Source organism: Neopsephotus bourkii, unplaced genomic scaffold (assembly GCF_033783945.1).
Source record: "Neopsephotus bourkii isolate Nb327-2 ecotype Australia unplaced genomic scaffold, CSIRO-AGI_Nbou_v1 NB_1600, whole genome shotgun sequence".
NCBI lineage: Eukaryota > Metazoa > Chordata > Aves > Psittaciformes > Psittacidae > Neopsephotus > Neopsephotus bourkii.
In genome coordinates, this window is record NW_026902076.1 from 2,798,760 (window position 1) to 2,812,938 (window position 14,179).

Consider the following 14,179-nt stretch of genomic DNA (forward strand, 5'->3'; position numbering starts at 1 on the left):
TAATCAGGATAAAACAGAAATAAACTTTGCAGTAAAAAGATTCCAATTAAGATTTTGGGTTTACACCTCTTTAATGGCTTGTGGGAAAATAGTAATAATGCCAACAATAAACACAGGAGCAACAAAAATGTGGGTTCCCAATGCCTGTGCCCACAGTGAGAATAAAAAATGCAAAGCCTGGGCCACCTTGCCTTTAATTTCCTAACTGCTGTTTTGTAAGGCTGTGTCATGCTTCTCAGTTCAAACACGCTTTGGCTTTTTATTATTCATGGGCCTTTTTCTCAGTCAGTGGTGCTGAATAATAAAACAGCCCAGGATCAAATGGGCCAATTCTCCACGCCTGACACCAACTGCTACTGTTCGCTGGGCTCTGCCAAGCGTTGCCTCTGATAATGAGTGGGATTTGGTTAAACAGTAAATTAATGAATAATGAAATATCCAGGTTGATCAGTTAGAGAGCACGCTTGCTTTGCCTCCGGCCAAACGCTCGGGGCAGAAATTACTCCCAAACGGCACTTGCCTGTGTGTTGGGCTGGATAACTATTTTACAGCCTATTGCCTGGCAGGATGTTGGAAAGGGGAGGTCGGGAAGCAAAGCAAGCAGGGCAAGGCCTTCACCCCACACATACCCTCCTGTCAGAGAGGGGAAGGAGTGGGTTTGAGGCCGTGCAGACCCCTCTGGGATGGGGAGAGGGTGGAGGCCTGAAGGGATTGTGCATGAGGCAGAAGGGAGGATGAGCTCCCTCACAGGTCTTACTCTCTCCTCTCCATCTCCTTCTCCCTCCTTCTCTCTCTTTCTTCCTCTCCTCTTCTTTCTCAGCTTGAACAGGGGATTACCTTGACCCTGGGGTTAACCCAACTATTCTGCCCTCCGGTATCAGCTGTCTATTCTTGCCTTGTCCGAGCAAGAGTCTGAGCGGAGGCCATCCCTCCTGGCAGGGGTTGTAGCCCAGGCTGTAAAAAGACTCTCCCGGAGTCCTGTGTCAGGTGGCTTTGGCAAGCAAAGGAGCCTGTGAAAGGCTGCCTACTCGGGATGGGGCAACGGCACATCAAGAGAGATGGAGAAAGCCATGCAGCAAGCAGAAAGTAGTCCTGTAGCCTTCATTTGCTGCACCGGGAGAGATAAGTAGCTGTAAAATACTTCCCGCAGGTCAGTAACGCAAGTACGCGTATGTATACACACACACGCAAGATTTCTGCAACCAGAGAAGTGGGGAAAAACCCTGCTTGGGTTTTCACAGCCGTCCTCTAGAATGCAAACCCTCAGCCCAGGGTGGGGTTTAGGAGTAGGGGGCATTGCACTGGTGAGAAACCTGCTATAATTATCGTCTTTTGTCCAGAAGGGAAGCTCTCTGTAACCAACTTGTGGGTTGTGGGGTTTTTTTGGTGGTTTGGTTTCTTTTTGTTTTTGTTTATTTGTTGAGGTTTTTAATTATTATTTATTTATGATTATTATTTCCAACTTTTCAAGCAAGCCCCGACTTCCCAAGCCAGAGCAAGGGGCGGGAGGAGTGGGTGTAAAATAATACTTTATATTTTTGAAAAGGTCACGGCTCAGTTACTTTCGCTCGTCTCATGTCACTCCTAAGTTAAAGTTTAAAGAAACCTTTGAAGCGTGAGGAGGAAGAAGGAGGTCCCTGCTCCGCTCCGGCCTCCCCCGGCAGCTGCTGGGAAGGAAAAACCTCCAACAAGGTTCCAGCACAGCAAGACTGGAGGGCTTTTAGCCATAATCTCCTTCACTTTCTCAGCCTTCTCCACTCAGCTCTCTGAAGAGTGTTTTGTGAGTGTGAGGATGAACAGCGGCTCTCTGGGGCAGGGTAAAAGCTTTACTCATCAAACAAAATCATCTCCCCCATTCACCACCGTATGTTCGTATTAAATCCAGAACTTTTCGTTTTAAAATATTCCAACTCGTTCCTTCCTGCTTGAGTTACACCAATTTTAGATAGATTTTTTAAAATCAGCCTATTTCCGTAAAAAGCATTTTTCCGAAAAATTGAGATTTTTTCACACCCTTCCCATTGTTGCCAGTTATTGTACTGTGATTTTTCTATACAGAATTGGAAACAGGCTCCTTTTTTCCCATCCAGAACAGGATCTGCTCTGTACTGAAATAAAGCAGAGTATATAGGAGATCGGGGCTTTCTCTCACCCCGGTCACGGCTCACAGTTTTAGGCAAGTGCTGCAGGCAGCTTTACCTTAAATCACCGAGAATTCTGTAGGAGCAAAAGATACTCCGTGCACTAAGATAAACTATTGTTAGCTCTGGTTTCAGGAGGCAAAAGATCTCCCCCTGATACCTTGTTGGATTTTTACAAGGAGGAGAAATGTCCACATGCATTTCATCCACCTTAGCGTTTTAAGCTAGTGGAAAAAAAAAAAAAAAAAAAAACCTACAATTGCAATTGTACCGAATGGTCTTTGTAAATCTCAACAAGGACCGCTTTATCACCTGGAAAGAAACAAACATTTTCTGCTCTAAAGGAGATATTCCTCTCGACCTGAGGGCAACATCCTTGTCGCGTGTTCTCAAAAGATGACAGCGATACCGCTCACACCTCTTTTTATTTAAGAGTATTAATAGTGCCGGTATCACATTGCTTTGCAATTGCCATGTATTAAATCCTCCCTTCCCCCCCCCGCCTTTTTTTTTTTTTCTTTTTTTGGGGGGTGGGAAGGGAGCAGGGGGTTCCTTTGCCACCTCCCGAGCAGACTTGGGGCAGAGGTGGAGTAAAAGGATTATTGTCACTGCAAATTCGGATGAGAAATACACAAGCAAACACACACACACACCCTTCATTTAGTGGTGTTTAGAGGAAGCTCCAAAGTAATTTCGGTGATTTTGTAATTACGTGAGATTTTATTCTTTTTTTTCTGTCTTTATAGTAAGGACAGACTATAGAGACGCTCTTAACTCCTAAATTTCCACAGATTTCCTTCTTATTCCTCCTCCCCTCCCTCTCAAGGAGCATTCAGAGGCAGAAGAGTGACTTGCTGGAAGGGAAATCGGGGCAGCTCTTCCCTGGCTGCCCCGGACCGGCCCTTTGCACCGGCTGGAGTCTACTTCAAGGGTTTCATTCCGAAGAGAAAAAAGAGGACCATTTCTTTTCGCCCTTCGCTCCTAAAAGTCAGTAGTAGTGCGTGAATGAGACTGATTCTGCACGGGGCGAAGCTGCACACGATTGTGACATGAGATGTAACACAACGCCCTGGTACAGCTGTGCACACACAAACACAAGTCCATCTACAGGGAAAAATGTGTGCGGATGCCTGTTTAAGAGAGAGACAGACCAAACAAAGGAATCCAGTGACGAATATATTGGTACTGGGGATTATTTAAGACATTTGACTAGTTCCATCATAGGGACACCAGATGTTGTTTATGAGGTCTCATATAAATGTGGGCCATACCATGCAGGTGGGGAGGGAAAAAGAGGGGGGAGAAGTAAAACCAAGAAAGAAAAGAATGGAGTTCACCCCAAAGGGATGAAAGACAAAAATGATGTTTATGACTCTATAAATCACGGTGAAGTTTTATAATGGAAACTTGAACTATCTAGAGTTTAAAAAAGAGAATGGGACAAGGCAGGAGAGAAACTCCCTGCTGGTCGCGACTGAGAGAGCAGATTCTAACATCGGACCAGTGGAGTGGGTAAATTCTGATGAGCTGGTGACAGCTGCCATTCGTCTATATTTAACCGTAGCTGAGGAAGAAGCTAGGAGAGAAGGACTAGGAGAGACAAGAGACAAAACAGAGAAGAGAGAAAGGAAGGAAGAGGAGAGGAAAGAAGGGAGGACTGCCGTGGGGTAATGAAGCGCAGGAGCTTTTCTTCTCCCCGGACGCTCTGTTCCAGCCCCTCTGGGTGGGGAGGAGGGCAGGACAGGGCACTCAGCCTCTCGAGCAGCTACCTGCTCTCTATTCCAAATATACATTCATATGTGCTCTGAATGTGCAACCCTGACACCGTCGCCTGGAGCCTAGGAAACTCTGGGGGAGCCCTTCCTCTTCTCGTCAGGTCCTACTTTAAAGGGAGACCTCGAGTTCCACCAGCGGGTGCTTCTGCTGAGTCATACAAGAGCTTTCCCTGGTGTTTGGTTTGTTAGCAGGGTTTTTTTAATCCCCTTTTTACATAAGTGTTGCACAGATCTCGGACTACAGAGAACCTTCTTGACCCCCACCTTGTGCCCCCCAAAACCCTAGCAGAGTCCGTTGGGAACTGCAAGAGCTGTTTTGGAAGGTTTCATGCAAAACACATGCTCTACTAAAAATCCTAGTCAGTGTGATTAAAACCAAAGGAAACAAAACAAACTAAAACAGCCTGGCATGCAGCCTGCCTTTTGGAAATCCGCTCCAGTGTCGCTGGTGCTCCCAGTTCTCCCCGCTCGAGGGCATTCCGAACCTCACAGCCGCCCGCGGCTTTGGGGTCTCTACTTAGCTCACTGCAAAGCTCCCGTACAAAGGAGGAAAGGGGAAGTGGCTGGAGAATGGGGTGTGGGGGTGGGTGGAATTCCCTTTTCTCCTTTGCTCGAAGCTCCGCTGCTCCCCCTCCTCGGTTTTCCCCTGCTCAGATCCCGGGCTCTGCGGGCCCCCACCATTTCCCCTCTCCCCCCCCCCCCCCACCCCGCTTCCTCCATCCCGGACCCCCCAGACTTGCTCCGGGCGTTTTTGCCATCACAACACAAGGAAAAAGTAGGTCACGGCTGAGTCCAAGCCTGGCTGAAGCCGAGACAGCCAAGCCACGAACCTTCCCCATAAACCAGACTTTGGGGTCGTCATTTGCAGTGTTTTGGTTTGGTTTTTATTATCATTATTATTATGATTTATTTTGGACACCTTGGGCGATCAGCTGAGCCGGGTCCCGTAGTCCAAGCTGGAAGGAGAGGGAGAAGGGAGGTAGTTTGGGAGATGGAGGTGGGGATGAATATCTATTTTATTATGTCCCCACCCCCTCCGAGAGAATTATTAAGTTGTAAAAAACGATTCACCGCCTGTTACCGGTCCTGCATCTCACCCCCTACCCTCTTAAACCACCGCTCTCCCTAAAAACCGAGAGATAAAACCCTACCCAGGCAAGTCTCTAGAGCGGGTATTTCACTCAAATAGTTCACGGCAGTAAAAGCGATTCTTTAAACCGGTTTCCACCCTCAGGGCTCTCAGTTTGAGCACCACACGTGGGTGTTTGTTTTCAGGGTGGCTGTGCCGAGGGTTAAATTGACAGTCCTTTCCAGCCTGCAATTTACAGGTAAATATATACGTATATAAAATATAAGGAAAATATTGTGTATAATAATATACAATATGATGTAGATTATATAGTAAATCTTATGTATAATCTATTCTCTGTTATACATAGTAATATGTAGCATATAAGACACATAAAATATATATGAGAACACTGACAATATAAATCCTGAGGCCCTAATCTGCCCCCCTCTTCCTACATCCAACAGCAGGATAAATCCCGAGTCACTCTGGAATGGCTCCAGGTCAGCCCTGGGGATTCGGATCCCGAAGAAGCAGCTCTTCTTCGGGAGCATCCATTACAAACCGAGACAAAACCGATTTGGGAATGGAATGGAGAGTAAGGGGAGAGCAAGGGAGTTGGAAGAAGAAGGTGTTTGGGGTTGAATATTTCCTTTTGCTAATTACTGATGCTGCGGCTGTAGAACTAAGGTAGAAAATAATCCTGCATTGTGAATATGAACATCACTGTCAATCCGTATATAAGAGTATATATGTAAGAGTATATATATGTATATATATATACATCCACATATACATAAATGAAAAGTACAGTAACACAGGAGGGGAAAGAGGGAGAGGGGGAGAGTTTCCTAATTGAAATCTTACAGAAAATGTTCTTTTAATGTCTAATATTTTGAAAAGAAAAAGATTTAATCCTAATTCAGCTGGTAAAAGCAAAATGAAACAAAAGTTCACATTAACATGACATGAGGTTTATTGTAGGTCTGCTTAGAATGAAGAGGTAAGAGTGGTAAAAGTATGGACACTTTTGAGTCAGACAGAAATAAAATACCCACATTTCTGAGAAGCAATATTTATTTTTCTTTTCTTTTTTTTTTTTTTTTTGTCTTCTTTTTTTCTCTCTTTTTTTTTTTTTAATGTAGAGACATGTCCTGAATTTCCCCAAAGCCTAGATTGGGAAAATAAAGACTTCTTGATGTTATAAGTAAATCAGTCTGCAGAATCGAAGCAGCACCAACATTCAAAAAAACTGAAGAGGAAAATACAACAAAACACAACAATCTCTTTTTCTTTTATTCTTATTCTTATTATTTATGTAAATCAGGTCATCACTGGACAAGAAACCAATTTCTACCCATTACCATAACAGCTTGTCTATAAAGAACAGAAAAGATTCAGATAGGATACTATCTAGTCAAGCGGGATTTTTTTTTTTGTTGGTTTTGTTTTTTTCTTTTTTGTTTGTTTTTTTAATTACTTATTTTACTTTTTGTTTTAAATTCCCCCACCCATTCACAGAGGTATAGATTCACAGATAAATAACCCAAAAACTACTTGCTCGCCATATTTACACATTCCCATTAAATTAAGCATAAATAAATATATACAAACTCAATACTGAATGCCTCTCCACATTTCTTCTCAGGAAGAGTCGATAAACTGATATTTCTCACTGCATGGTCAGATTTTTCAAGAAGAGGAGGTGAGAGGGATCATTTGGGGCATAAAAGGAGAATTATTAGTTTTTTCTTTTATCTTTCCAGTTTCTCACTCTGTTTTTCAGTTTGGGTTTGTTGGGTTGGTTTTTTTCCCTTTATTTCTTTCTAGCACACAATGTTTCATCTCTCTCAAAATGTTCAGGCATTTTCCAGTGTGTTTGGGGATATATGCTTTTACTTTTTCCCTTTGTGTAAGAAAATATACTATTTGTAAAAAGCCTACAGCCTCTCACATACAGGGAAGCTGCAGGGGAGCAGGAGTTTGGCCGGATCAATCTGGCAATGCTTGTGGCAGCTGAAATGAGCATCAAATTCTCCAAGAAACATGTTAAAACAGAGCCAAATAAGTCTGCGTGACAAACTGGTCAGAAAGGGATGAGCAGGGGAAGTCAATAAGCCCTTTGGGCATAGCTAAAGGTCTTAAAACCATCCTTCCCCCCCCCTCCCTCCCAATCGCAAACGCAAATGTAGGGATTTTGGGGAGAGGTAGGTTTGGGATGCAAAGGGACTTAAAACAGCTTCTCACAGAGAATTTCTATTAGGTGGGACAAGACACAACCCAATCTTAAAGAAATTATCGGGTTGTAAAAGGATTTCCATAAAATTGGCTTCTTGTTTCCTTCACATCTTGTGTGAATACCAACCAGGGGAATAAAAAAAAAAAAAAAAAAAAAAAGTCAGGGAGCATACAAAAACAAAGACCTTTCCAACAGAAAGCAGAGAATTGTTATTTAAAAAAAAAAAAAAACTAAGAATGAAATAAAATTTACAGTAACCCACCTGTTTAGTTTAAAACCAAACTTTTTGCCGTCTCTCCTCAAACTTTTCCCTTGAGTTAAATAGCAAAGCTGCCATGTTAATCCTCCTGTTTATTGATTTATGATCCCAAGGAAACCAAATCTTTTAATAACTCAGTTACCAGATAAACGTCTGAGGTGCCTAGACCAACAAGTAGTCGGGCTGGGAAAGTGGAGGGGAGCAGGAAAATGCTTTCCAGTGGGAGTCTGAGTTTTATTTTGAGGGGACCTCAATCCCCTCGAAGTGGTAGGAGCCACTGAGTAATGGGCAATTCCTTCAGGGACCAGCACTAGGCTGGGGGGAAGACAGAGATGGATACACTCCTATGCCATGTTTTCTTTCTGTTTGCATTTAAATCAGAAGCCTTGTGGGGTTTTCTCTGCATACTCTGAGGGACAAGTCATGGATATCCCATTGAAATAAATGGGGATTTTACATTTGGCTTTATGTCACCTGAGCAAAGCACAGTCTGGCAATTGGAATGGTGTTTAGAAGGCACAAAGGGCAGATCCAAAGTTGCCAGGAGTCAAGTGAAACTCTTCCCTCAGCCTTCTCAAGGTTTAGGTCCTGGTGCAGGTGACCAACCTGTGTCTAAGGTAGATTTAAGCAGCGTTATCAGGCCCTCACACATGCATGTGTAGATCTTTCCGCAAGAAGTTGCAAGTGAGTACCTCTTCTCATTAACCCACAGTGGTGGTGGGATACTGTCTTCTGCAGTTAAAAGGAGCATCCCCAACATCCACCCAAAAGATAACGAAGGACCATTCCCAACCTCACTGCCAAAGCTTTCAGCTGGAAGATCTGGGTTGAGATGGAGCAGGTCCCCAGGTCCCTGCATGTACAGCTGGGAAGGCAGAAGGCTGAGAGATAACCTGAGGTCTCCTCACCCCCAGATACCCCACTGGGGTGCCTGGACCCATGTGCTCCTCACAAAGGTTTTTGCAGAGAGCAGGCAAAGCAACATTCAACGCTTTCTGCTCTGTTTCATTAAACAGAATATTCCAGTTGGGTAGAGAAGGGAGATGTGCTCTCAGGTGGTGCCATTCATTTCTCCCCAGATACACACACATGTATATACCCCTTTCCTTTCCAGCACATCCATGCTGAGGCATTCTCTGCATGACAGCTTGGATTGTCCTTCCACAGGATCCTGCTGAAACTGTGTGTGATTGGCAACGGGTAGGCTTTGGAGGACCAGAGACTGCCTGGGAGCAGCTTTTCAGTCTTGGCATCCCCAAACTACCAGTGTGGGATCCATGAGTTCTACATCATTCAGGGATCTACACTTTACTCAGTGACATCCACAGGGACATGCCAGATGTGAAACCCACTGCCATGGACTTGCTAGGGTTGAAGACTACCTCCAGCTCATCCAGCAGCCCATGGAGAAGGCTGTTTTCCTCAGTTTCCCCCTTTTGTCACATGAGATTCCCCACAGCACTCTGCCCCAGAAGAACAAAAAATACATGAATGAGGAGCAGCTCCAAAGGGGTTAGTGCTCATGGAGCCTGGAGGATTCCTGAGTTTCTATTGCCACATGTGTGTCCAACTCACAGGTAGGGAACAAGAGCCAAGAGACCTTCGCTTGCTGCACAAAGATTTGAAAAGCAGAGCAGGCCCTCAGCTGTAGTCATTTCTCAGGTAGCTAAGGATACTGAGAGTGTCAATCAAAAGGCTCATTTGCCTTTTTGTTTTAAGAAAATATTGTTGGGGGATGTTGAGAGTATTGCTGAATTATTTGTCCGCCACCATCCACTTTGGAAGGTATCTAGAACCTAAAACAAGGCTAAGGCTTCCCTTTTGTTTCTCTGTCTTGTTTTGAGTTCAGGTGTGCCTGCTTGGGATGGTGGGATTGATTCCTGAAGCTTTAACATGGATCCTAGGAGGAGGTCTGACCCCACTGGAATTTTGCCAGAAACTCCAGGATATTTACCCATACCTAGTAACTGTTCTGACATAAGCAAAAAGATGTGTTAGTGCACGAACCCTACCCCACTGAGAAACACATATGCAATTACCCAGTGTGGCGGAATCCAAACAGAAATTCAGATCCTTACACTTCAGCATCATTTTTACCATAGGAGACAAAGAAATGTATGTTAAAAAAAAAAAGGGGGGGGGGGGAAGAAATCAGACTCCCCCTCTACCCCCCAATCATATGCATAAGACATCCTGTCAGACACCAAACCACCAAGAAAAACACTGTCAGTAAGAAATTTTTTTCCCCCTACCACACCAACTTGTTCTAAAGCAAGAGTCACAAGACTTTTTTTTTTTTTAAGCTTTCTAAGAGAAACAGATTTTCTCAGACTGAGCTCAGAAATCAGGATATTCCCTGGCAAGCCCTCCCCACTCCCATCACGAGGAGCCAGCTCACATGGCAACCCTTTCCTCCCTTGGTGCAAAATCCTAATGCCAAGAAAACGTAGTAACATTTGACACAGCTCTTATTTTCTTTGTGATATTACACCTTGATTTCAACTTATTTTTTTATCTCATTCAAATTATTCCCTTTGAGCTTCTTTAAAGAAGTACACCTACAGAATTCAGAAACAACTGGCTTTGATTGGGAAAAAAAAAAAAAAAAAGGAAAGAAAAGTATCAGAATATCAGAATTGTGGATTTTTTTTCTCTGTACCTGATATATTGTGTAGGGATCTCTAGTCCTCTTTGAAGAAGCTCATAAGCCAAGCGGGCAAAGCTTTAGGAAACAGAAGAAAATAAAATAGTGCATACACCTGAGAAAGAATTACATACTCATATCACTCATGTTTTGTTGTTGTTAACAGTTCTTTAAAAATGGGTGGAAGATATCTCTCACACACAGTACTCAAGGAAATTAAGGACTGAAACATTGGCATAATTAGGAATATAAAACTCCCTAGAGAAAAAGAGGAGATCTCAGAAAATTAAGAAATCAGATAGAGCTGACCTTAATTTCAAATTCTGCAGCCCATTATAGACAAAGCATTTTATCATCATACACAAGTACTATGTTACAAAGGTATGTTTGCATGCATGAATATGTGTGGCTATACACACATTATATATGTATATACCCATATATATCCATATATATACAAACATACACAGGATACACACGCATCCCTACCAACTTATGTGTGTGCATATGCATATGTACACACATAGGTACACATGCACCCATACACACCTGTAAACGCTGGCAATCTAAACAGAGAGTCTGTCTAGACCAGGAAAAAGAAAAAAGTTCTTGGAAAATAGAGTTAGATAATTCCAGTAAGCTATAATGACTTGAAATGTCCCATCTAATGACATCTAACATTAAGATGCTGCCATGAATGCAGCTCGAACTGGCTGGGGTGGATGGCTTCGTGAGAGGTCTGTGTGCTCACCTTCCCTCCTTTCCTAGTCTAGACAGAACCAGGGCAGTGAGATGAGATGGGAAGAGCTGAGGGGAATGAAACGATGGGTTTTCTCAGAAAGGAATGATCTGGAAGAACATGTTAGGTAGGGTGGAGACAAGATGTTGTTCAGAAAAACAACAACAGCAACAAAAAAGAATAAAATAAAAGTAATAGCAAGACAGACCGTGTAGCTCAAGAAATCAAAGCACTGACACCAAAAATGTTTCTCCAATTTCTTCCAATAAGTTATTCATTTCTTTCTTTTATTATTATTATTAGTTATTATTATATTTCCCTCCCCCAAAATCGTTATTTAAAAACTATAAAAGAACAGAAGTGGGGAAAAAATCCTGGTAGTTGTCTTCACATATTCCTGGCAAGAGATTCTGAACCACTGGTCTTGCGCCATTGTGCTCCTCTGATCTTAAATTATTGTCTTTCTTTAATTATTATTATTTTGTATTATTATTATTATTTTGTCCTACCTAATAGAATTCTTCCAAAACCCAATCCAGTATTTTTAAAGCTAAAATTAAGACGGTTTTGTTTTAAAAGATTATCTCTCTTTTCTCCTTTTTTTTTTTAATTTGACTTTTTCCTTTTCCTTTCTTTCTTTCTTTCTTTTTATTTTTTTCCTCTCCCTTTCTCTCATTTTCTGTGTTTCTCTTCCTTGTCTCCAGTTTTACTACCTGGTCCTTCGCCAGATGTGTGCCTGTTAGCAGTGTTGTTGTTCAAGAACATCTTGTCCATGCCTTTGAGAGCTTCAGTCAGGTAGTTTTGAAGGGCTGTGAGGGCAGCGCAGATAGCGGGAGCCCCAAAGCCATGAGTGATGAGACTGAAGTGAGTCAAGCAGCTCTGAATGCCTGGTTCCAATATAGGGGTGGGCCGGCTGTTTCCAATGGGTGTCCTGTCCTGGGCCAAGAGATCTGTAAATTCTTTACAAAGTTGCCTGTACAGGAAAAAGAAAGACAAATACAGGAAAAGAGAAAAAGTGGTGGTTAGGCTCATCCCACACTTCTCCAAGACAACCAAGGATGAAAGAAGGAGCAGGTTCAGGCAAAAGCTGATGCCAAGACCCAGGATAGGTCATTTCTGTCACCTTCCTTTGCCCTAGGACTGCTCAGGGACCAGACATGGTGAGCCAGCATCTCCCTGCTCAGGATGATGATCTTCAAGAGAAAGGTTTCTGCAACTGCAGGACAATACCAGGTCTGGAGATAGAATTCTCCCTGACAGCCGCAAGAATGTTTCTGAAGCACTGTGTTGCTTCAAGGGTGCTTTTGAAGCAGTTTGCTTGGTGGCTTTAGAAATAATTAGGACAAAAATAGAGTTGTGCAATGGGTCTGCCAACCACGATCTTCCTGTAGGCTGGGCAGCTCCCACCAATGCTGTTCTTGGACGAAAGCACAGCCGTGCACTGAGTTACATACCACAGGGATACAGTGCAGGAAAAGGCTAAAACAGAGTCACCTCTGAGCCTCCTTAGGCTGGGCCACCTTGCCAAAAAAGATCGGGACTCCAGGACTCTGTGCTGGCTTATTCATTCCATGAGGAGCAAAGCAAGCACCTCAAATTTTATATCCAGGGGGTGACACCCCAATTAACACATCAGAGTTGACATCTGGCTCTTGTTTGTCTGCCTGCACCTTTGAAAAGTCAGATTTGATTTTTCTAATGAATTCCCACCTACACACTTTCTTTTGCACTGCTCTGGTCCAAAAGGCCTTCAAGTCAACAGGTGCCCAGGCAATGTAGAAACCCTGGGGGCTGGTGGGGCTCCCAAAGGAATAATTTCTTTGAAACAGGTGTCTACCGAGGGACTGGAGAAAAAAGTGCCAGAATAAAAAAAAAAAAAAAGAAGAAGAAAGAAACCCTTAAAAAAATACATTCAGCTCTCATCTTCTAAAATTCTCTGAAATTCCCAGTGGGTTAAAGGTTTCAGAGGGTGTGGAAAGATAAAGGTCTGCTTCTATGTGTATTATCCATTAAGAAAGTGCAAGAGAGGAAACTTTGAATTTGGAGAACAAACAGTAATGAGTCCAGCATTTTACATCTTCAAAGGGCAAAGCAGGGTCTGTGAGCAATTAAAGTTCTGGAACATTAATATCTTCTGACCCTGCGGTAAAGGGCAATCAAATTCCAATCACGTCTAAAAAACATCTGGACAAATTTGAGGAAATGATTTTTCAACCCTCAGTATATTTCTTTAAATTACACTGTCGTCGGAGGCAAGCCACGTCCCAGAGCATGAAATAAATGAGAGCTGTTTAGGCTGGTGTGGGGTTGGTTTTTTTTTTTTTCTTTCCTTCCCCCTACCCCCCACCCCCTTTTTTTTCTTTTTTTCTTTTTTTTTCCCCGGGTAGACAAAGATGTGTGAAGACATACAGCACCCACCGGTGGGGACTCGAGCAAACTATGAAGCACTCAGTTAAGTAGCCTGGGAGGCAGAGCCAAGTGTAAATCATCACATACAGCACAGCCACCAAGAAAGACTCAAGGGAGGGACATGGAATGGTGAAATCAAACCAAAGATCACCAGCAGTACATAGTGGGGGAGCCCTTATATTTTCATCCTTTTTTTTTTTTTTAATTATTGGGGTTTTTTTATTATTAAACCCTATGCAAAAGACTTTGCATTTTGGTAGCAGACAAACAGGTGTGTGTGAGCAGCAGGACAGACAGACAGACACACTGAGGGAGCAAAATAGAAATTTTCTGCCCCCTTTCCATAAAGATCTTTTAACTGGGGGTGGTTTGGAAATTATGAGCAGGAGCAGGGGATAGTCGCCTATATCCTCTAGGATGTGTTGGCAGAAACTCCACTGCAAAGGGACCCAGGAGTTAAAGGGTCTACCCTGGCCACAGGACAATGCAAGCATCCTTTCTCCCTGCAATCTGGGGACTGGAAGTTACTTTGGGACTGTAAAATCTGTCTCCTTTCAGAGAGACCTCTGAGGAAGGGACGATTTTGTGGAGAGGCGGGACAGAAAGAGGATAGTTAACTCGCACTCACTTTGTAGCAAGCAGCATGTTTTTCCTGGAGTGGAGGTCGCTGGGGTCCGTGTGCTGTCTGTTCAAGTACTCAGAAACAGCTTTGGCTGGGAACTCCGTTTCGCAGATGTACCCAAAATCCCGGGCTAAATGAACGGCCTCACCTGGAGGAAAAGAGCGGGGCATTAGCTCAGGCACCGGTGGCAGCCGCCTCCTGCCCACCACTCCCCGGGGAAGGGCCGACCCTTCAGACCTCTAACACCCCTTGTGCCTTGGGGACAGGAGCCAGGTACATGTT

The 14,179-nt window shown here is 43.5% G+C and overlaps 1 protein-coding gene across 4 annotated transcripts in view; it reads right to left on the reverse strand.

Moving 5' to 3' along the window:
* Positions 1-9,656: 9,656 nt before the first annotated feature.
* TFAP2B (transcription factor AP-2 beta) overlaps positions 9,657-14,179 on the reverse strand; it is a 29,002-nt gene continuing 24,479 nt past the window's right edge. For 3 of the 4 annotated variants that reach the window (XM_061372245.1, XM_061372244.1, XM_061372243.1), the window contains 2 exons: positions 13,904-14,045; positions 10,276-11,839 (listed from right to left, as the gene is read on the reverse strand). In XM_061372245.1, the coding sequence (XP_061228229.1) occupies positions 11,539-11,839; positions 13,904-14,045 (443 nt within the window). In that variant the 3' untranslated portion in view covers positions 10,276-11,538. Of the gene's footprint in view, positions 10,206-10,275; positions 11,840-13,903; positions 14,046-14,179 lie in introns of those variants that run through there. The other variant, XM_061372242.1, reaches the window with a different exon arrangement.